Raw genomic sequence first — 24333 nt, 5'->3', positions numbered from 1 at the left:
TTTATTTTAGAAAAATGTGTTAATGATAATGAGTTTAGCATTGACTATAGGTGTTAGATAGTATGGACTTACTCGTAAATCTTTGAATTTCAAACATATTTTGAACCAAATTCCATTTAAGTATGAAAAAACAATTTCCTGTCTCATTGGCCTTTGCAACTAATAAAGTTGCATAATAATAAAGTTGATTAATAAAGCTCAACGAGTATCACTTAACAAAGATAGGATATTTTAGGGTTTTAGGATATCCTAAAACTATATCCTATATATTCCAATATCTGTTTTTCTACACATTGTCGACTTTATGTCATGTTGAGCTGAGTCAAATATTTTGAAATCACAAAAATAATTATGCTAAAAAGAACACAACAAGATATATTTTGAACTGGATACTTACTACCAAAAATGCTGTTTGTTATAAAAAATGTTATAATTAGTTTATTTAAAAATATTATAATTTTTTTAACTTCAGTTTATTGAATACACCTTATAATTGTTAGCATTATTAGTTTTTGTTCTTTTACGACAAGAAGCTTAAAAATTACACATAGTCCTAATAGGCCCTTTGCATTGGCTTCTGGAGTGACAGGATATTCTGGATGGGTAAGGCAGGGATTGGGGCAGCCTCTTTTCGAGATCCATAAGAAAAAAATTTGGGCATTAATCTGAGTCATGTCTCCTTGGAAAAAAGGGAAGGCCAGCTCTGTACTTACCTCTCCAGTCAAAGCGGGAAGGGGTTTAGCTAGTAACACTTAGGGAGCCCCACCAACTCCAACAGTCATCCTCTGCAGCAGACTAGACCTATCGATCTACCCTTGCACTCCAATATCTTGACATTTGCGGTTAGTGATGTGCTCCTAGACATCCATCGGATCCTCAAAATTTAAGTGACACATTAGTTTTTGCTGTACCCACTGCAGGTTCAACTGAAAGGTATAAACCAGCCAGATGTGAATTACTCCTTAGAAATAGCATTATTAGTTACTACTATATTAATCAACAAGATAAACAAGTTTTCAAATAAGATTTTTGAACTAAGAGAGAAATATGTACAATTGCTTATACATTTAGTATATGCAAAATTTTAAACTAAGTTCAAGTGCTCAATTTTAAGCATAGGATATTCTAGTTTTGTTTTGTTTTTTAAATAAAATATATTTAAGTTAAAATAAGTTAAATTAAGTGTTTAAGTTTAAATATTGACAACTCAAATGTTTTTATTTAGCAATGTTGAAAATGCAATATAAAGGTATGATAAAAGTAAAAAAAACAAAAAAACAAAGTTTAATTAAAATGACATGATTTATAATTGTATAACATGTACTTATGTGATATGTTTAAGCAAATTCAATTATAACAATTCAATTGTATACTTCTATAACTGTTCAACATAAAACATCTCGAAATCTTGAGAATTATCAAAAAATAAGTTAGAGTAAGTGTTGTGTGAAATTGTTTGACAATTTAAAAAAAGTGTCAATTTTGATTCATGTTGTGAAATACTCAGTATACATATTTTGCACAAATGCGAATGGCCACCATCTTGAAATCTTTTATTGATTTAAATAATCTAACAAAAATATTCAAGCAATGTATACTGATTTAGTACCATGTTTAGTTTGAATCAGCTAGAAAGTATGGCAATTAAAGTGTTCACCACTATTTCCACAATCTTATTGTATATTAATCATAACTTCATATGGTCACTATCTGAAAATCTTAACAAGACATCAAAATCTCTGTAAGAACAAACATTACTGGAAATGATGTGATAATTAAAAAAAAAAATGTTTGCTCTACAACGCATAACTGAGATATCATTCCTTTTCCGAATTTTGAATGATCCTCAGTTTTTAAATGTAAGAGATATTAAAAAAGTGTTTGTGTTATTTTACATACCATATGTTTGTAACACTAACAGTCAAAAGTAAATGCTTCTAAGTACTTAATGGATAAACTATGAATTATGTTTTGCATAATGTTAGATACAAAAAGTCGTTTCATAATTAAAATAATTGCTTTTGGCTTCAAATGGGCCATGCAACAACTGAATGAATGGTCAGTTTAGATTAACAAATTAAAAACTAGATAAAAGATGAAAAATTATAAAATTAATGATTAAAATTATGGCCCAAAATTTAAACTTTTGGTTAAATTACTTAAATAGGTAATTAGCATATCTCTTCGGATTGTTTAGTCTTATTTTAATTATCTAAAAGTTAAACAAGTGAAAACGCTTACAATTATTTAAATTAGATGTGCTTTTGGACGAAAGTCTGTTTTTCTTCAGACCTCTGATTCTTGGAATAACATTCATTATCTTAATGTAGACCAAGTTTGAGTTAGAACTGAAAAGGTGAATGAAAAAGTTTATTCTAATTTTTACCGAATATCAAAGGCTGATTTTAAACCCCACCAATACTTGAAGAGTCTTTGCTCATTTTTCATCTCATGTCTTAAAACAATTAAGTGCTCAATGAAGAAATATTGGGAAGTTGAGATTACTTGATTAATCAGTCAATGTTTTGGTTCAGTGATGGATGTAGCAGCAAACGTATGTGTGTAAGCACTACACTGCCACATGCAACAGTGGACTAGGCCTTTCCTCTCTGCCTTTCACTATCTCTGAGTTGATGTTTGGCAGATAAACAGTTTGTATAAGTCATTATTCCCAGTAATTACAGAGTGATCCTGATCAGAATTAGCCAAGAACCAAATTGCTTTAATATGTCAATGCCACTCAAGTGGTTAATTTATGATACATTGAGGATGGCCCTGTCTCACAAGTTTAGTTTTCAGGCCAATATCTTGTCAAGAACAGACTTGTATAAATAACATTTAGGTGGTAAATGAATTAGAAAAGGCAAAAGAAAGCTTTTTATGATACATTGAGGCACACCCAGTCTCACAAGTATAATGGTCAGACCAATATCTCGTCAACAAAAGACTAAATAGTAGTCTATCATAGACATTCAGGTGGTAAATGTATAATGATACACTGAGGGCTAACCCTGTCTCACAAGTATAATGGTCAAACCAATATCTCATCAACAAAAGACTAGTAGTCTATCAAAGACATTCAGGTGGTAAGTGTATTATGATACACTGAGGGCTAACCCTGTCTCACAAGTATAATGGTCAAACCAATATCTCATCAACAAAAGACTAGTAGTCTATCAAAGACATTCAGGTGGTAAGTGTATTATGATACACTGTGGGCTGACCCTGACTCACAAGTATAATGGTTAAACCAATATCTCATCAACAAAAGACTAGTAGTCTATCAAAGACATTCAGGTGGTAAGTGCATTATGATACACTGTGGGCTAACCCTGTCTCACAAGTATAATGGTCAAACCAATATCTCATCAACAAAAGACTAGTAGTCTATCAGAGACATTCAGGTGGTAAGTGTATTATGATACACTGTGGGCTGACCCTGTCTCACAAGTATAATAGTCAGACCAATATCTTGTGAAGAACAGAGTGTTGTATCATTGATACCCAAGTGGTAAAGGTATGATGATTCATTGTGGTTAACCCTGTCTCAGAAGTATAATGGTCAAGTCAATATCTCATCAAGAATAAAAAATTTATACTTTGGTGGTAAATGTATGATACATTGAGGCTGGCTCTGGCATTTCATTCACATTCAAAACCATTTTCTCCAAACTAGAATATCTTGTAACAAAATGAATTCAACATAAAATTTGGATGTTTTATGACGGGGAAAGTTCCATATTTTCATTGACAATCAAGTGGTAAATGTATGATACATTGAGACTGACCCTCTATCACAAGTATAATGGTCAGGCTAATATCTCATCATGAACATAAGTTTGGCATGGAATTAGGTTTTCTCAGAATGTGGAGTTTCTGATCACCACCTTGAGCCTAACATGTTGGTCACCAAGAACCTAAAGGGGAATCCAGAGAGGTTATCTATGTCAGATACATCAACAGGAAGTACTTGTTCCCATAACTTCCTATTTCAGAGCTTGAATTTGTATAGGTTTTTAATCTAAATAATTAATAATGGCATACTCTGGTATGAAATAAGCTGTCAAAACCTCTTTATAGAAGGGTTTGGGTGCTTTTAGTTACTAAAATTGTTCTTTGTAATATAATGGGAGTAAGAAATAACACAAAGATGTAGTGATGTGTCTAAAGCTTTATTGATGTCTTAAAATATTACCAATACTATTTCTATAAAACTTCACCGGCGCTATCAAGTAACAGAGATGTCCAACTGAGCTCTTTATACTAAACAAGATCATCAACATAAATTTCATAAGCAACATATAATTTGTGAAACACATGAGGTTATTGTTATTTTAGGAGCACACAATATTTTTAGTTATAATAGACATGAATTACAACCAATTATGCAAGATGAATGACTATCAATATAAAATAAATAATATTTGTTTGGCAAAAAATAACATGAGAATAAATTAAATTCAACCTAGTGGTTGGTACGGAGTGGTATAGCCAATTCACAACAGTAAAACAAAATTAGAATAAAAGGAAATCTGAAATATATGTATATAATACTCAACAACTACATAATCAAATATTGGCACTACTGGAGTTAATAACAATTATAAATACTATTAACATTAATATAATCAAACTGTGACAAATCAGGATTATTTGTTCTAAAGTTACTCTAATTTGAGCATCCAAACACACAATAGTATAAACACGCGACTTTGAATCCCACAATGATCCATTCACAAGGCAATCAATAGGAACAACAATCAATCTTGGCTTTTCTTTCCATCTGCATGAAAATGCACGAATTGGCTAGTTTCACACATGTTTAGAGATTTTATGATGTTTGTTCAATGAAATAAAAAATAGGCTTACCACATTATTACTGTCATTTGCTTTAAAATAAAAAAATTAATATTCCGATAAAAAATTACACAAATTTAGAAAAAAATACTTTGAAAAAAGAATGATATAAAATTTTAGTAAATGAACTGTTTGAAAATAGGAAAAAAGAACATTTCCTTCATACTTGTTTTAATAACCAAATAACTGTTTCAGATAATCAAGTTACATTATTGAAATGCATTCAGTTGAAAGTTAAAATACAGACAACAGTAAAATAATGTGGTGAAGAATTGCATAAATAAAATAATTGACAACATAAAACAAATAATAAGATATACATATGGTACAAGTAATAACATTAAAACTGCAAAATAAAACACTAATATAAAAACAAAGGCAAGAACTTAACATTTTTATATTGCTAATCTGAAGTATGTTACAAATTAAATGCTTGAAACAACTCTATGTACATTACATATTTGGTCTAGTAGTTTTCAGACTGGAAACTCAATTTGTTTAAAAAGAACCCAGATATTTATAGATATTTTTATAACATTAAAAGGCTCAAACCAAATTGAATTCCTCAGCCAAAAACATACTGTCCCCCTTTTTCTGAGCTTTTTATGGCAATGTTATGTCATTATCGCCTACTGTTATTGTATTTATACAGAATGTCCACAAAGTCTTCACCAAAGCTTCACCAGATTGTTCAGATTTCCAAAATAAAAACAAACAATACAGTAACATTATTAGCTTTAATTTTAAAAATAACTTATGTGTTTAACACTATACTGTTCATTTACCTCGTACCTTACATACTCAATGTCTTATTTTATCAGTCATGTAATAAAAAAATCTTCATTATTTTACTACTGTAGTAATGAGTCCATAAGGGGATTTAACACTTTGATTGTTGGTTAATGTCAGAATAAGCAATTTTACAACAAGGCTACTTCAATGTTGATGACTGACAATGAATCTGATTGACAAACTAGATAACATAACCTCAACCATTGATTGAAGAAATAAAGATGGAGCTTTCAGTTTGTTTGGCCTTAATATTAAGTCATGTCTAATATAAAAACCTAATTCATAACATATGTAAATGATTATGCAACATCCAGGTAAAAATTACAACTCGAGTTTGTCTTATTCTTCAACATTTTCCCTCATACTCTGATAGAGACTATTATGTAACATTAGTTAAATATCTGACAAAACTTTTTGCACTCTAAACATTTTATTTGATAATAACTACTTAGTTTTCTTTACCATTCATAAACATAAATCTCTCTTGATTTGAGAAAAGGTAATCATAGTTCTTCAGAAATTATCTGATTTTAATTGTTTACTACTAAATATATTTTGGAGGAAAAAAATTCAATAAAAGAAAACTACTTAATTTACTGATAATTTATTGTAAATCTTTGTAGAAATACAATTAACAATTTAAAACCCTGTCTACAAGATTTCAAGTATATAAGATATTCAAGATATTCATAAGTTCTTTTAAATTATGTATAACACAAAATAATCAAAGTTTAGTGGGAGTTTGGTGATACTCTGTATATATACTTATTAATATTTCAATAAACTGTAAATTTGATATAATACATTATAAATAATATATAAAACAATTTATTCGTAACTCTCATAAAATAACGTCAACAATTCAATAAATTAAGCTTAATTCATAAAGTATAACATTAATTTTATTATAATTCTATTAATAACAAAAATATTTCTACACTATATTGCATTGAACACTGACTTAATCTGTAAAATACAAATGCTTTAATATGAATTTATTTTAATTTACAAATAACCTACATTAAAGTTGTCAAAACCTTCCTGTAATATGTACAAAAAATATGTGTGAGCAGTAGAAATTTCAATGGCACATCTAAGGTAAACATTAATGCTATAATTATTTTAATTTTTTTCAGTTCCAACTTAACTTGTTAGTAACGTCAGTGAACGAATTCTGACAACAGTCTAAAAAGTGTATGTAAAGTGTTAACAGCTGAGAATGAAGTTTTCCAACACGATCAATTTATGACCAGATTCGACGTTAAATTACATTGAACAAAGGCAAATTATTTGAATATTCTTTGCATGGCTGCAGTAATGTTGTTTGGTTTAGAGACTGGTTTCCGTCTGGTTGAGAGTGTCGAGAGAAGTTGTCATAGTACCTGCTCGAACCTCATCCCGTAAATTGAGCAATACTCGGCGAATGTCTCGGTTCTGTGGAGGCAGCAGCAAGATGGCTTCTTGAACATCACACAGAGCATCCTCAAACAGTCTGCAAAATAAAGAGAGAATAATATAACTGTAATGAACCAACAGTTTTCTTGTAGTTTCTAGGCTTGAAATATCATAGATTCGAAAGCCGATTGCTAGACATGTTAAGAAAAACTAAGAACCTGGGCTTAAAGATAAGAAAAGATAAAATGCAAGCTAGACCAATTTTAAAAACTTTATAGGTACCAATATCATATTGTACTTTGTTGACTCTCTCCATCATTATTTGGTAAGATCCTCACATAACCTGTGGTTAACTGAAACTAACAGAAAAAGTGTAAATGAGAAACTGGCCTCTTAATTTTAGTAAATCCGAATGAGGTTTATTCATACGGCACTGTTTTTCAGTAACAATATTTCGTACTTATGAACAAGGCAAATGCTCTCATTACCTCCCACATACACACACTTATGCAACAAACAATTCACTTACACAATCTCTATGTAATGTATTATTTATAAAGTTTAAATATTTAGATAAGGCTGGTGGCCATTTTGATTTTAGTTCCATAAGAACAATGTTAAACTTCAAACACTTTTACTGCCTTATTTTCAGCCACATAAAGATAGAATCTTAATTTAAAAATATCATTGATACATAATCTAAAAGTTTTTTTTAGTTTTGTCTCTATTTTTATTGATTGCTATGAAAAATTCAAACATTTTATATTTTATCATGTGAATATTCAAAAAGTATACACTTTACAAGAAAAACTATGAAATGTTTTGATATATATATCTACTAAACTTCTAAGACCAAAAATAAGTCTTATTGAATATGACATTTAGTGCATAAACGTTCCTTAACACAGAAGTTCAACATTGTTCTTATCAGGTAACACTTAAGGCCAAGGTTCGACTACAGCAGTCAGCTCTTAATGCAATCCTGGACGTCCAATACTACGCTTATTTCACAAACAATTAGCTTAGTTAAATTAAATATTAAATAAAAACATACTAGCTTCTGACTGTTCCTATGTCTGTCTATCACTTGTGGATGGATTATTGTGCTAAATTTATCAACATGTTGTTAAGTTTAATTAGTGCTTTCTCATCTTATTCACTTGGCTCAATAATTAAACTTGTAATATTTGAAATCTAACAGTTAGACCCCAACTAACTTTCTTTCTCTTCTGCATGGCAATTAATGTTTAAATAATTTGAGGTGGTAGTTCACCTTTGACTACTTTGACATTGGAAAGGTTTTTAGTTTAATGAAGGTGTCCCAATATTGATCAGTCTAGTGTGGCAATGATTTTTTTCCCAATAAGATTGAAAACAACACTGTCGATGTGACTTTTCTTGACACAGTTAATGTTTGTGTTTTTTGGCACATTCTCAGAGATAAAATAACTAACAACTGGCCACAAGGTAGTGTACTGATAGCTATTGCATCTCATTGCAAAGTTAAAGCTAATTGCTATATATTTCATTTACAGTGCTGGCTTGGACTCTCTAGTTGAAAATTAATAAGACAATATTTTGTTTAACCTGACAGTCAAGGTTAGACACAGGTTCAGTCTAAATAGTTTACTTTCTCTTTATGTCTATGCACTCTGTAAAGTTATGTTTATTTGTAAATCAACTTGCAGCCAGGGCTGAGAAGTTTATTTACCTGAGGTCAATTCTAGCCTTTGCTCGAGCATAATAGGCTTCGTAAGAGTCAGACCTTTGTTTCAACACTTGAGTTGCAAGTTCCACAGCCTCAGATGGTTCCTAAAATCAGAAACGTTTACATAAATGATTAGTTAGGTTGTAAAATGTATGATTAAATAAAATTTATCTGAATAATTTCGTACAAAATGAGATTTTAATTCCATTTTTTAATTGGACACAAAGTGAAGAGGTGAACTTATGGCCAAATGTTCACTTTCTTACATTTAATGTTCAATAATAAACAGGGCACGCTAGTTGGCTGCTGCCTACGCTTTTAACATGGGGGTAAAGTTTGAAATTGTTATAAATAGGAACTAGTCTCAAATTCATTAATGCTTCACTTCAGAAACTTAAGAAATAAGTTGACACAATTACGATTACCTCTTAATATCTATGGTTATCTGTTAATACATAGAAGATGATTTATAACTGATATTCAAAATGGAGTTCCTTATGAGGAAATCCTATTGGCCAAAATTTATTAGCATATAAGCAAAATGTCAAACCTAAGAGATAAATCTAGTGGCATTGGAGACTGACATGAATTGGAGAATTCATGGCTCTATTCGTACATAGTACTGGATCTATATATACTAAAATTCTGTTTTTTTTTCAGGTTTATGCATCTTATTACAACTATTTTTTAACTTACTCATGCATATTATTTTACATAATACAGTAAATGTTATACTTTTTAGAAACTACATGAAATTTGCAAGCACATTGCTATCTCAGATTGATTTTCTTATAATTAGCACAATTTCAAAGCATAGTCCCCTCTTTTGTATTTTTTTATAACATTTTAAAAATCAACAATAAAAATTAATATAATTTTGAGTAAATAATTTACTTTGACATTGTAAAATTCTCCATTTCTCTCTGAAAACAATAATATAAACATAATGTAGGTATACGAGGTATGGCTATTAAATAACGGGACTGACGATGCAGTGGAACGAGTGCGCATGCGCCAACCAACAATGACCAACAGCTGTGTAGTTTGAGACTTCCTCTTCAGAATGCAGTTAGTCTCGTTTCTGTAAACAACATCGTTGTGTCATAACCTTCATTTATGTAAGTGTTGTTATTTTGTTTTGCCGGAAAAATGGTTAGCGTAATAATAGAGCAACGAATTGTTATTAAATTTCACGTTAAACTTGGAAAAAACCGCTACCGAAACCTATAATTTACTAAAAGAAGTGTATGTCAGTGAATGTTTATCGTGGACTCGTGTTTTTGAATGGTTTAAATGTTTTCAAGATGGTCGACAAGATGTGGAAGATGATTCGCGGCCAGGTCGTCCTTCAACATAAAAAACGGAAGACAATGTCGAAAAAGTTGCTAATTTGATTCGGTCTGACCGACGATTAAGCATTCGTGCAGTTGCTGAATCTGTAGGCATTGATAAAGAATGTGTACGGCAAATTTTACATGACAATTTGAACATGCGAAAAGTGTGTGCAAAAATGGTACCAAAAATTCTTACGATTGATCAACAAGCAGCTTGTAAAAATGTTTGTACTGACACTTTGAATACCATTGAAAATTACCCAAATCTATTGGAAAGAATAATAACATGTGATGAATCGTGGTTTTTTACTTATGATCCGGAAACGAAGTGCCAATCCATGCATTGGAAGACCTCAACTTCACCGAGAGCCAAAAAAGCAAGAATGAGCAAGTCAAAATTTAAAGCAATGATGATTGTTTTTTTCGATATTCGTGGGATTGTGTACCTTCACTGGGTTCCTGAAGGTCAAACAATTAATCAACATTACTATCTTGAGGTACTTAATAAACTACGTGAAAGAGTAAGAAAAAAACGACCCAAAATGTGGAAGGACAAATCATGGATGTTGCACCAAGACAATGCGCCAGCTCATTCCGCGTTATCTGTCAAGCGGTTCCTGACCAAGTACAGCATCCCAGTGTTAGAACATCTACCTTACTCGCCAGACCTAGCACCATGCGACTTTTATCTTTTCCCTAAGGTGAAATCTGCATTGAAAGGTACGAGATTTGAATCCGTAGAAGCTATTCAAGAAAAAGCGGCAAGACTCCTGAAAGAGTTGACAGAAGATGACTTTCAGCATTGTTTCCAACAATGGAAAATTCGCATGGAGCGTTGCAGGGATAGAGAAGGGGTGTATATTGAAGGTGATAATAAGTAATTATGTTTAAAATGAAAATAAATTTTTTTACAATATCAGTTCCGTTATTTAATAGCCATACCTCGTATTAATATATACTTATATTATTTGTAATATTTTAGCTACTAAAAAAAGCTATCAATAAGGAGTTAAATAACCACCAGATGAAGGGTTAAGGCTAATTAATTTGATGTCTGTTTTAAGCAGGTAGGTGGTAGCACAATTCATAACCTCATATTTTATGGAAGTATTTTGTGTGACAATTTCATCTTTCTTCAAATTCTTTGCTGCTGGTTCTTTGTGGTTGAACTAAAACTAATTGTAAGGTATAATATAATATGTCCAGTAAATCCAGCAAAGGGATAAAAATATTTAGTTATGAGAAGTAATAATTCTTAAAACTTAGTGAACATTACATAACTTTTGAGGAAAAGTTCAAGGATAAGAGGAGGTTATACTTTGAAGGTCAGAAGTTTTCCTCATGGGCACAGCAGAGTTATCAGGGTCAGCACTAGCTATTTCATCATCCTGTACAAAACAATTTTGTACCGCCTTCCAACCTTTAATAAGAGGAAAGTTTAAGCCCTTTTTGGTCGAACTACCGTGACATGCTTCTGACGCTACCAGTTTAACTGATTAGGCTACTCTTCATTAAAACTTTATACTCAAGAATTTTTAAATTTCATGTAGTTCTCTCATATTCTTTCCCTTAAAATTAATAATAAATTAAACAAATCAGAAGAGTATGTGCTAACATTTAGTTTGCGCTTGCAGCGAGAGTTGTTAAGGAGGAAGTTTATTCGCAGCTGATGGAAGGTGGCATCCAGAGTTTCAACAGGAGGGAACTTGTTCAGGGCATAGTTGTACCGATGGGCTGCCTCTTTGAGTCTCCCTTTGCGGTAGAGAACATTCCCATCTTCGAGTAGTTTGTTGAGGAGCACAAGCCTGCAACAGGTCCAAGAGTGAGTTTATAATAGGGTTTAACTTTATCAGACTTGGTTCACAACAAAAATACATTATAATTCATGAGCCTAGAATATAAATAATCTGAATGCCAAACAACCAAATAATCATAATCATAGTTGATGTAATCTCAAGCCTTACGGCTTGTATATTGTGATTTTGCCGTTCTACCTGTATGTCAGATGGCCTCTGACGTTGTAATGACATGACTTTTACTTTATTTTTAACCGTGCTGTAATTACATGGCATTCTAAGAAACTAATAATCATTCACATATGTTAGGTCATTTCCCACCTAACAATATGTAATGAAAATAAGAAAAATCAGATCCTTAATAAACAGACCGACTGTCGTCCAATCCGTCATCACAACAATCACTATTTGCTGTTGTATCTAGGTCTAGACTCTCATCACTGTCACTGCTTGTTATGTATTCCAGTGTTGGAAGAACGTCATCACCATCACCTTTTATTTTCATCAGTACTAGAATAAATTACATTCTTTAACTTATCAGTATATCTTTGAAATCAGAAAGAAAATACTTGATAATGAAATATTGGGTTACTGATATGAGCGCGTCTGAAAATAGGTAAGAGTAAACTGATTACAAAAAGAAAAGCAAGAAAAATCAGCAGATAATGATTTCCTTATATGTATTATTACTCCTATTACTCTTTTATGTATTATATCCTGAAAACGCTGTACAATGATAGCACCAATTGAAAACATCCCAGGCCGGCTAAAAATGAAGGAGAACTAACACGACTACAGTGTCAGACACCATCCAACATACAACTGAACGGCAACATTGAGATAACAGATGATGTCTGACAGATGGGTTGTAAGGGAAACATTGTACAACTGTAAAACCTGACAATAAATGTGAGAACTTCCTAAATCCTTGTTCTTAACAAAACCAGATAAAATACTAGTCTCAGTCAAATAATCATTTCAATGTAATTGATTTTATAAAACTCCATGTTAAGTGTCAAAGAGGGCCTCTTAGCCTTAACGTCATCTGGTAAAATAAGTCATTCTTTAATTTAATTTTTCTTTCAAACTGTGTTTTCATACAATCAGATTACACTAGACCTAGATACTGTATTTAAAAGCCAATTCAGAGTCACCCATATGATTTCAATTGAAATGCCTAGTTATCATGGAACAATTGTTTATATATATGCTGAAGTTAAAATAGAACTTTACTCCCTATTTAATTATAGGGCTAAATTTACATACTTTACCACAGAGAAAAATAAACAAACCAAAAAGTTATATGGTGAATACAAAATTCATGATCATTATGACAGTAAAAGGAATAGGACAGTTTACTCACATAATGTCAATTTTGCCATTGGCCATGGTCCATGTAGTGGGACCCAACTTGGCACCTCGTCGCAGAAAAGTCTGCACCACAGGCACGTTACGACATGCAATAGCTCGGTCCAGGGGTCGCATGCCGCTCATATCCACATGCTCTAGCATTGCTCCTCGTTCCAGTAGCATCTACAACAATTTTAATAATTAAAAAATAACTTTAAAAAGTATAATAATATCAATTTTTTTAAACTATTGCAATATATGCTTCAATATTCTGATCATTTCACGTAGCTGTACATGCAAAATATCTTACAGGATTACAGGACAGCCACAAATTGAAAAAAGAAACCAGAAATACACTTAAGGGAAGAGAGGGATTAGAGGTGGAACAATTTAACTCTCATGGCATTCTGCCATAGGGGAGGGGTGGAAAAGAGATTATTAGCCTTTAAAAAACAACAAGCTGAAAAGGAATGGTCCAAATGCACATTAGCTGCCTCTACCAATGCTCATCTGTAAATGTACTTTTTGTCTTTTTAGATATCTTCATAAGTAAACAGAGTTGTGAAATGAGCCTACTTATATGAATAGAACTGGTTTTCCCTTAACACTCGCTGGGTCATTAGTGACCATTCATAAGTCCATTTTAGGTATGTTCTATTCACTTTGCTTATCAGTATGAAAGGGTCAAGCATAAAGACCACTCTTTGCACTCTGGGCATGTACTGATAAAATTACCTCTAAGCGGTCATCAATATTGAAGCTCATGGTAAGTAAGTACTTTTCAATAATATATCTGCAATACAACAATTATTATTTAATAGTTTGTTTCAGATTGGAATTAAAAATGCCAAATTTTAATTCTTTAACTTTAAAAAGATGTCTCTATACCACCTAGTACACTAATAAACTTTAAATTTTGATGTAAATTATTTGCGCCTGCTTGTGACTTTAATTTAAAAAAATTCAGATAGCAGCATAACCAGCCAAAAGTGATCTCTTGTAGACGTATGGTGAACAAGCGAGAAGAACAAAAGAATAACCAGTATTACGGAGAAATTAGTTCACTGCTAAACGCACAGGACACCTTAGATGGTTTAATCCAGGAAACCACAGCTTGGAGCAGACTTTGTTTGCCTAAACTTGAGTGATAAGTGGGAAGAAGTTGGACGAAATCGCCACAGTATAGATTCACTTTATGGTAACACCAAGACATAACCTTGCTATGCAGTCTCATAGAAGCCCTTGAAAAGAGTAGTTCTGGCCCAAGCCAGCATTACGGATGGCCAAAAGACCTGGATTTATTTAAGCTTACTTGAAGTGGGGGTTTGATGACAACAGGTGCATGGCCAATACAAACAAATATATCAGGATGCAGAAAAAAATATTAGTGATGAAATTTTGTTCTTAGTAGCCATGGTACCTTTGAAACTTATTGACATTAAGACTGATGGAATTGTGTGGATTAATCCAAAACCATCATCTACTCTACTGTAGACCCATTAAATTCCTGTTCCAAAAAGAGACCACAGATCTATTGCGTGATGAGGAAAGATACATGAAAGAACAAATCTCCAAACTTGATTTGTGCCATGTTTCTCAAAAGGTCAAGATATTGGTGTTTCTTTCGAGATGTTGTTCACTATGATAGACAAGAGTGTAGTTAACACTTTATCAGACACTTTAAGAAACTTGTAGACTCAAACAAAGAAATAATTCAGTCCTAGTTTAAGTCACAATGGGTTGAATTGTAGAACAAAATAAACCTGGTTATGGTTTTACGAACGATAGTAACATGGCAAGATGCTTCTTCTCCAACTCTGATCTTGGTTCTGAGATGACAGGGGTGGATAAGAAGTTAATTGAAAAGTTTTCACTTATTTTAAGAGTTCTATCCAATGGAGTTCCAATTTATATTGATAGGTTTAGAACCCTTTTGGATGAAACCCGGCAACTCTATCTTAGTTTGTATAGTTGGTTCTACATGCCCAGCAGTGTACACAAAGTGCTTGTACACGGGTGTGAAATAATTGATTCATTTTCTCTTTATATTGGGCAGTTGTCTGAGGATGCACTGGAAGCTTCGCATAAGGATGATAGAAAGAATTGATTATACTATCACACATGTAAGCGCTCTAGAGTGCTCTAACAAAGATCTGATGGGGATTTTTATTTTACCTTAGATCCTTTAATTTCATCAAAGAGGAAAAATCACAAGAAAGAAGTATGTAGACTTTAGTGATGACGTGAAATACTATTTCATCTACGAAGCGCAAATGTCCGCAGTAGAAGATTTTAACTTCGATTTAGCTACAATATCTTCAAGTGAAGAAGAAAGGTCCTTTGCAGAATCAAATTAAACTTGGTTATAGTGAGTATCTTAGTTTTACATTTTGAGTGAGTTTCAGCACAAATGTTACAAATTGTACACCAGTATAAATAAGCTAGTAATATATCTTCAGAATTAACCTTAAGTTAGTTTAACATATTATTTTTATTATTCCAAATAATAATTAAATATATTATAACTATTTAAAATTTGATTTAATTTATGCCATGTTTAAAAAAAGAGCACCATACAACTTATGCCATGTATAATATTATTTCATCTTATTTCAATTGTTTTGTATATAAAGTAAATAATATACAATATACAAATAACATTTACATTTAAAAATTGAGGTGTATTTGACCATTTCTCATGTTTAATACAACCATTTATTCTTGCATTCCCGTATTCTCATATGCTCACTACATTGTGTGCCAGTTTTATTTTGTTCCAGTGACTATTATAAACTTCTAAAATTTATTAAAATAAACATTTTAAGGTTACCTTTTTAACTCAAAAAATAAATATTTTGTAACGTAAAACATATATTATGAATAATTTAGCAACGTCAGATGATAATGGAACTTCCTGAAAAATCTAAACAATAACTAAAACCTGGTTTATTTTGACAAACCTCTTATATGAGTTGAAGTTGAACTGAGTGAGGTCTAACTTTCAAAATGTAAATTTCTTATATAAGATGTCTGGAAAGGGGGATGATAATAAATATAATTGAAAAATTAACACTAAAACAATAAGGTCTCAACTGATTCCACAAGTCTGGATGTGGGAACATTCTTACAGTCAGGTATCATAATCTACTTTGTTGTTGTACCTGAACCAGAGTGGGATTGCCTTGAGCAGCAGCCAGATCCAAAGGTATTCTGCCAGTCTTGTCCGCCTTATTGATCTCTGCGCCGCGGTCGAGCAACACCTGAGCTGCTTGACCTCGCCCGCGCACGCATGCCCAACCCAGCGCAGTCAACCCATCACAGTCCTCTCGTGTAAGATCCGCTCCCTATACACATTCAGGTTAGAGACAGAGATCCGTACACACGCAAACAATGGCACAACACGGACTGTCAGTAAATAGACCTACCTTATCAAGAAGCAACTCTAACAATCCCACATGGCTCTCTGCAGCTGCCATCATTAGTGGTGTGCGACCCTGGCTGTCAGCTTGCTCCAGGGGGGCGTGATGCTGCAGTAGTCTCTCGGCCACTGCCCAATGACCTTCCCGCACAGCTAGAAGTAGTGCTGTCATGTCCTGTCACACAAGCATTTGTCTATACACATCAACTCTGCAATTTATCAGTCTATTTCAATTGCTCTATATTTGAGTTCTGTTAAAAATTGTTGGAAGCAGGAAAATGAGAAGGCTTTACTTTAAGGAAGTAATGAAAACAATCTAAAAACAAAATATCAACAAGGTGTGCAATGATACATATATAAACTTGGTTAAATATTGTGGAAGTAACAGTTCAGTACCTTCTGGTTTGGCACTGCAATATTGGCACCACGATTGAGCAGTGTAGAGCAGACTGAGTGACAACCATTACACGCAGCCACGGTTAGTGCTGTTTCACCAGTCAGAGAGTCTTGACCGTCCGGCACCACTTCTGACATGTCCAGCAGGTACTCCACAATCTGGTAAACAACAGAGTTATAGTACATCTGTCTTTTCATATCTTATAGTACTATTATACATCCTATCATGAAAATAACGGTTTGTAGAACTGACTGACTGAATAATTGGTGATTTAAAACTTCAAGTTTAATCAGAGCTATATTTAGTTGTTGCTATTTTAGAACCAGGTTTTAAGGTAAAATTTATTTTGAATCTATCTAAAAGTTAAAAATGAAATAAACTGGACTCTGAACGAAGTCTCACTTAAATGCGTAAAATAATTAGATTCCAAATAAACATTACTCATTTTGGTGAATTCTTGTTTCTCTTGGTTGGGAAAAGGCTACAGCAAGGTTGTAATGAACTAGCAAAAGATGTTTCCTGCTTGATATGCTATATAAGCTTGGTATAGTCGAGGTAATTAAACCACTGATTAATTATTCAATTGTGATCACAGTTCATGTAACCTCATCCATTCTATGAGATATCCAAGAGAAGCATATCAAGTATTTCATTCTTGGGCTAAGGACAAGACCAAAGATGGGCTGCATGCCAGGGCTCAGGATGAGTATACTTCTTTTAAATTCACCTGTAGGAGTCGTTTCAGAAGCCCTGCAGCTGGAGAGATATTTTCTGGGCTGAAGGACAAAAAGCCCTTGATGTTGATGTATCTTCGGAAACATGCCCGACCCATTTGAATGCAATAAAAAAGACCCCTACGACCTTGTTTACTACACTAGTATTGGGAGCAATGTTACCTCATTGTGTCCCTGGGCTGCAGCTGCAACTAAAGCTTGCTGAGCTGCCTCTCTGAGCTCCACATCTGCAGCATCTGGCGTCATGACCCAGTCACAGGCCAGTAAGTATGCTACAACATCCAGGTGTCCGTTACGAGCAGCATGGACCAGAGCGCATCTGCCAACAAAACTGAGTTTAACAGTGCTCATGAAAAACATTATTATAATAACGGTATTAAAATGTAATTTATTAAGTTAAAGTGATATATATCTCACCTGCCAGCAGTATCACTGCGACCCAGGGAGGCACCAGCACCCACCAACAGCCTGACAACCTCCATGTGACCCCGCCCTCCTGCCAGCCCTAGTGCAGTACAACCCTGACTATTGGGACTATCCAGAGTTGCTCCAAATTCCAGAAGAAGTGACACCATTTCCCCGGCACCCTCATGGGCAAACAGACATAGTGCTGGTGCCTGACCCAGAAACTCGGTGGTATGATCAGCGTTCGCACCAGATAACAGGAGCAGACGGGACACCTAGTTGAGTTTACAAATAATAATTAGCAAAAAAAACAATATATCAAGACTATGTATAAAGAAAAGTATACAAAATCTTATTTTTAGTGTTGGAGGAATTTTACACTTGTCATTCCTACACATTTATAAATTTACATTAGCAACAACAAAATAAATATCCCATCCGGCTCAGTCGAAAGAAAGGTAGATTTCATATGTTACGATCATCTCTAAATGTCAAACTGAAGATACATTATAAGTTTATATGTTTAATTTGCACAACACTGATGGGACAGTAACTCAATATTAGCATAATAATAATTATAATAATTGTAATACTATCAAATATTTAGAAACACCATAATCTTGATATGTTACAAGAAAAAAATTGTTATAAGCAAATAACTTTCTTTGTAAAAACATGGACTTCATTTAATTATAATTAATCCGTAATTATGTTTGTAAACATATTCACTTATAACAGTTCAATTGGATAATTGGCCACCATCTTGAAACATTAGGATTGATCAAAAAATAAATAAGTGTGAATGTTGCTTGACAGTTTTAACCCTTTGAACCCCAGACCAAAATATTGATGGTGAAAAAAACGTACCAAAATCATTTGACCTAAGAACTACCGAGAATCCCCGGAGCAGAAACAGCTGTTTTGCATACTGTTTGTAAAAAATTAATACTTTTGCTATTTTTTATGCTATTGTCTTGTATTACACACCAAAATGTCCAGAATAAAATTGTATACACAGAAAAAGATTAGTCTGAAGTATAAAAAAAATGTTTAACAGCATTAAAATAATTTTAAAATATATGTATATAGATTTTTAGGCAAAAAAATTGATTGTAAGATTTTTTAATTAAAAAATAAGAAATATTTTTAGTATGGGCACCCACATTTTATTTTTCTAAATTTAGTTTTGTGTATGTACAAAAAAAAATTATATTGATATCTCTAAAAATAAACTTTTTTTGAATTTTTATATAAAAGTATGCGACTTGTAAAAACCTCTAGGCGTACAACACAAAAATCACTGATATTACCTAAATAAATAAATAAAAAAATTAGTATTTTAATAAAATACATATAAATATGTATTAATACTCATAAAATAAGTATTTTACGATTTCAAATAAATATGTATTAAACTCATATACCATGGCGACGATATTACGTCGCCCGGGGATTCTCGCAACTTCATTGGCGACGATACAGCCCACCTCAGATATGGCTTAATTTCATGGGGAGGAACATCTGAAACCAATCTCAACAAAATCCTGATACTCCAGAAAAAAGCTGTAAGGGCACTCTATAGCCTCAGCCCTAGGGAAAGCTGCAGAGAAGCTTTCAAATCCCTGCAGCTTCTTACTGTCATAGCACTATACATCCATGCAGTCGTCATCTACACCAGCCAGATGGACCTTCCTAGAAATGAAAATGCTCACTCATACCACACCAGACGAGCAACGGACTACATTCTCCCTGTACACCACACATCGCAATTCAGCAAAAAACCTTCTTACATTGGACGCAAAATCATTAATGCACTACCACCAAATCTCAAGAACATGAAAGGGAACGAACTGAAAAGACATTTTCGAGCCTGGCTGATGGAACGACCTGTATATTCATTGAAGGAGTTCTTCGATCTTCTATAAATACCACATCAATATTTGTAAAGCAAGAAATATTAATCTAAGTTTTTGTTATTATCTACTATTGACGCAATTGTATTTCTTAAAGAAACAACAAATAAAGAATATTGTCTATTGTCTATTGTCTATTGTCTATTGTCTACATCGTCGCCGCGGGGATCTTCGCATATCTTCTCGGCGACGATATTTCGTCGCCTGGGGTTCAAAGGGTTAAGAAAAGTGTCAATTTCAATTTATATCAGAGATAAAAATGTTTCCCAAATGCAAATGACTGCCCATCTTGAAATGATTTATTGGTTATGATTGACTAATAAACTCAATGTGGTCAAAATATGTGTGTTACTGCTGTCTCTGTAACACGTTTCTACTGTGAGTCTGAATCTATGGTAATTAATGTGAAGAAAAAAATTCACAGAATGTTGAACACAATTAACATCTCTGAATGCTCAATATTTAAAACCTTATGATATATAAAAAATATATAAGAATAAACATTATTGTAAATTAACTCAAAACTCTAAAACACTTTTTGTTATGTGCTATAATGCATAATAACAATTCCTTTACTAAATTTTTGAATGGTCACCATCTTGAAACCTTAAAAAGATATAAAAAAATATAGAGAATAAACATTTTTTATAGCTATCTAATATATTTTAAAAATTTATTGTTTTAGGTCTATGTTGGGAGTTGAAATTTTTGCTTGAATGCGAATGGTGCCATTTTATTGATTTGCTTGAAATATTTTATTGATTAAGACTGGATATCGAACTCATCCAAGCTATTTACAAATATTGCTTCTGTATCAAGTTTAGTCTAAATATTTTAAGTACTATGGTAGTTATCGTGTTCACAAGCTTGCATTATATTGCATAAGCCTATATATATAATGTATATATCTTGTATTGTTGGGTTCATGGTCGGAGAAAATACAAAAATCTAGAAATTCTGTGATGAGGGTGATTGCAATAGGCATATTTCTATGAAATCTACCTAAAAACTGCATGAACAGCCATGATACTGGCTGTGAAAGCCTAAGAATTGAGATAATCAAAAATATATAATGCTCATATATTGCCAACTAATGTTTAAAATGAGACTTCAGTCTAACCTTGACGTTAGGGCTGTAGATGTTACGTAAGGAGCAAAGTGCCTCGGATACATCAGCTGATACAGAAGCTATCCAATGTGCCTGCAAATCCCGAGAGGAGTTCTTGTGCAGTGTCATGTTCTTGTAGAGGTGGGCCTTGAGGATGTGATGGCCCAGCTCAAGAGTGCGCTCAGCATCTAGAGGCACTTGCAGGCGAGACAGGCGCAGGGCAATGCCGGCATGTCCTGACCTGTTTGCACAGATATTGCTATTACAAATATTGAATTCATTTTGAAGAAATTTTTAAGAATTGAGATGATTAAACAAACAAAAAATATTGCTGAAATAGAATTGATATCTGTGATAGATGCTTTGAAAGAACTGTGGTTGTGAACTTTTTATTATCCGTAAACTCATGATTTACTTGTTTGACGAAGTTATTAGTAAAAACAAGCGATCTGCAAGTTCGCTTTTCATTGTAAACATTAGTTTGAAAGTTTAAGGCCGTACCAATTTATAATCAGTGATTAAAATTGAAACCAGTTTTTCTAACATGTAAAAACATTTATATTACAATACTTACGACTTTTAGTTCGTACTTACGACTTAGTATTACGAATCATGTCATATATATTAACTAAAAATATTAATGTATAGTTTGAATATGATCAAAATTAATAGTTTTCATAATTTAAAACAGGAAAATTACTAAAACATTTTTTAAACCAGAGATTAAAATTATGGACAGAAAAAAACAATTGTACAGATTTAAAAAGTAATCACTGCAAATGAAATCTCCAGCAATAGCAGATGGGGTTAGAGGGAGGAGAAGAAAGGCAGGAGACAGGAATACAAAAAGATACCTCCTGTGTTTCATGTTACAATGTAATTTCATGATTCTCATCATTCTAGTCCTCATTCCAGTGCAGAATTCATTGCAATGGCAGGCATTCATTGCAATGGTGGCATTGTTGCAACAGTTCTAGTAGAACCTTTTATTTTTGTTGTTGTGGTTTTTTAACCGTTCTTTTATAGAGCAACGTGACAGGGCAGTTCCAGTTGTAACAACCTACCTCTATTACATATTAGTTTATGTGTATATTTCTTATGTTACCACTAAAAGTTGAAAAACAGTTTTAAATTCCCAATAATCCTGGCCTCAACAACCTCATGGCCAGCAACGACTGAAATGAAATGTTACAGGAATTAATTATGACATAGATTATAATAAATAATGGTTGGAGTCATGGGATGTAACCAAGGCTAGTGTGTTGTGTTATGTGAATGCAATATGTAAAGCAATAAATTATAGTAGTATGTTTCAAAAGAGTGCATGCTACCTGATCCCCACCCCTCCATCATCATAAGCACTGCAATAACTCCGAGAAACTTTTTAAAAGTTATCTTTACAGCGGATTCATTTCAATGAATTTTGACTATATCATACGGTATTATTCAGTCCAATGCGTTTGAAATATCTGAAATTTTTTTACCTTTTAGTATATTTATCCTTATATTTAACTTTTAAAGATGTGAACAGATACCAGTAAAGTTCTACCACAGTGTTTCTGTTTTTGAAAAGAAAATAATCACAAATGTCTGTAATCCTGTCATCCTTTTAAATCACCCATAATTTATAACGAACTTGAATCAAAGAAAATGTCCTTCCCAAAACTGAGAGGATACCAACAGTGTATTATAAGTTACAAGGGGTGTAGATTGATGTTTGATATGAATTATACTATTTGCAATCACCTTTAATACTTTGGAAGTTAATAATCATTAAACTCTTACTTTTAATTTGTGGGGAAGGGGGAAGGGCGGGAAAATTTTGCATGAGGTGTTCAAGTAAGTACGGCATGTCCTATATTAACTTCTGCTACACTGTACATGTCTCACACTATGTATCGAAGTCAAAAGTGTTTTCTCACTTCTAAATGCTGTTACCTAATAGTCTTACAACATCTCTCACCTTAGATCACAGATAAACTTGTTGCTCTCCCCATCATCTCGCCTGATGAGCCACTCTCTGAAGGAAGGATGGAAAAACATATAGGTGTTGTCGAGCCTCTTAACTAGAAGTCCTGATAGAAGCTGAGAAGTAAAAAAAATCTGTTAATGTAATTCTACCACTTTAAAAAATAACATTAAAGAAAATTGTTGGAAAAAACTAACAATGACATAACAAAACAGAGTAGCAAAGGTACCTTGAAACGTTGAAGAAACTCTTCCCAGGTTAGGAATTCAGTAGTGCACAGGGCGTTGACAGAGTAGTAAATCTCCAGGAGCGTAAGTGGGTACAGAGCTGCCAGACATATACTCAAAATAGCAGAGACCTGAAAAATTAAATTAACATTTTAATAAAGTATATGAAATTCAATAATGTGGTTATTTTCTCTCTATACAAGCAGAGAGTGATTAAATACATTAAACTGTTACAGATCTATGATACTGAAAAAGTTCTAGAGAAAGAATTCCACTAGAGAAATTAAAGGAGTTAAAAACCGCACTTACAGTTACACATTATAGTCACATGTTAACCCTTTCCGAGCCAATGACGTTACTAGATGTCATGCCTAAACTAGCGCTAAAAGCCAAAGACGTCCACTGACGCAAAATCAATTAAAAAAAAATATATTATTTAAAAGCATTTCTGGGTAACAAACTTAGTAAAAACTGTTAAACAAGGTTTACTTCAACAAGGGACAACCGTTCGTGTCTATTTTGAAGGTCACGGCTCTTGTTCGAGCGACAAAATAGCGGGCGGCCGGATGTTCATAGTCTCCCGCAGAGCCAACGACGTCTAGTGACGCACGCTCAGTCTGCCTTTAGCATTCCATGAGGTTAGATGTTTATTCGCCCTTCCATTTTCGATCCGCGTATTTATCTTTTTAATTTTGATGTTAATCAATATTTTTAATCAATGTACAGTGTAGTTTATGTATTATTATCGTGATGTAGGGCTTTATTGTCAAGATTTAGTTTCATTGCTTTTATTTAATTTGTATATATACATTTTTACTATATTCTTTATATTTTCTCTAAATAAAAATTACTATATGCTTGTTTTTTTGTAAAATGTTACAATAATTGTGTTTAACTATTGTTAATTTTATATATGAACACATAGAATGT

General features: G+C 32.9%; 1 protein-coding gene across 7 annotated transcripts in view; it reads right to left on the bottom strand.

Annotated features, from left to right (window-relative positions):
• Positions 1–4153: 4153 nt before the first annotated feature.
• Positions 4154–24333, bottom strand: part of LOC124370786 (protein TANC2) — a 243159-nt gene continuing 222979 nt past the window's right edge. For all 7 annotated transcript variants that reach the window (XM_046829116.1, XM_046829121.1, XM_046829087.1 and 4 more), the window contains 12 exons: positions 23406–23534; positions 23171–23292; positions 21220–21448; positions 18199–18461; positions 17944–18100; positions 17047–17205; positions 16658–16825; positions 16394–16576; positions 13246–13415; positions 11702–11891; positions 8756–8856; positions 4154–7141 (listed from right to left, as the gene is read on the bottom strand). In XM_046829116.1, coding sequence (XP_046685072.1) covers positions 6979–7141; positions 8756–8856; positions 11702–11891; positions 13246–13415; positions 16394–16576; positions 16658–16825; positions 17047–17205; positions 17944–18100; positions 18199–18461; positions 21220–21448; positions 23171–23292; positions 23406–23534 — 2034 coding nt within the window. In that variant the 3' untranslated portion in view covers positions 4154–6978. The remainder of the gene's footprint in view (positions 7142–8755; positions 8857–11701; positions 11892–13245; positions 13416–16393; positions 16577–16657; positions 16826–17046; positions 17206–17943; positions 18101–18198; positions 18462–21219; positions 21449–23170; positions 23293–23405; positions 23535–24333) is intronic.

The sequence above is a fragment of the Homalodisca vitripennis genome, chromosome 1 (genome assembly GCF_021130785.1).
Source record: "Homalodisca vitripennis isolate AUS2020 chromosome 1, UT_GWSS_2.1, whole genome shotgun sequence".
Classification (NCBI taxonomy): Eukaryota; Metazoa; Arthropoda; class Insecta; order Hemiptera; family Cicadellidae; genus Homalodisca; species Homalodisca vitripennis.
This window is presented reverse-complemented; position numbering and strand designations above follow the sequence as displayed.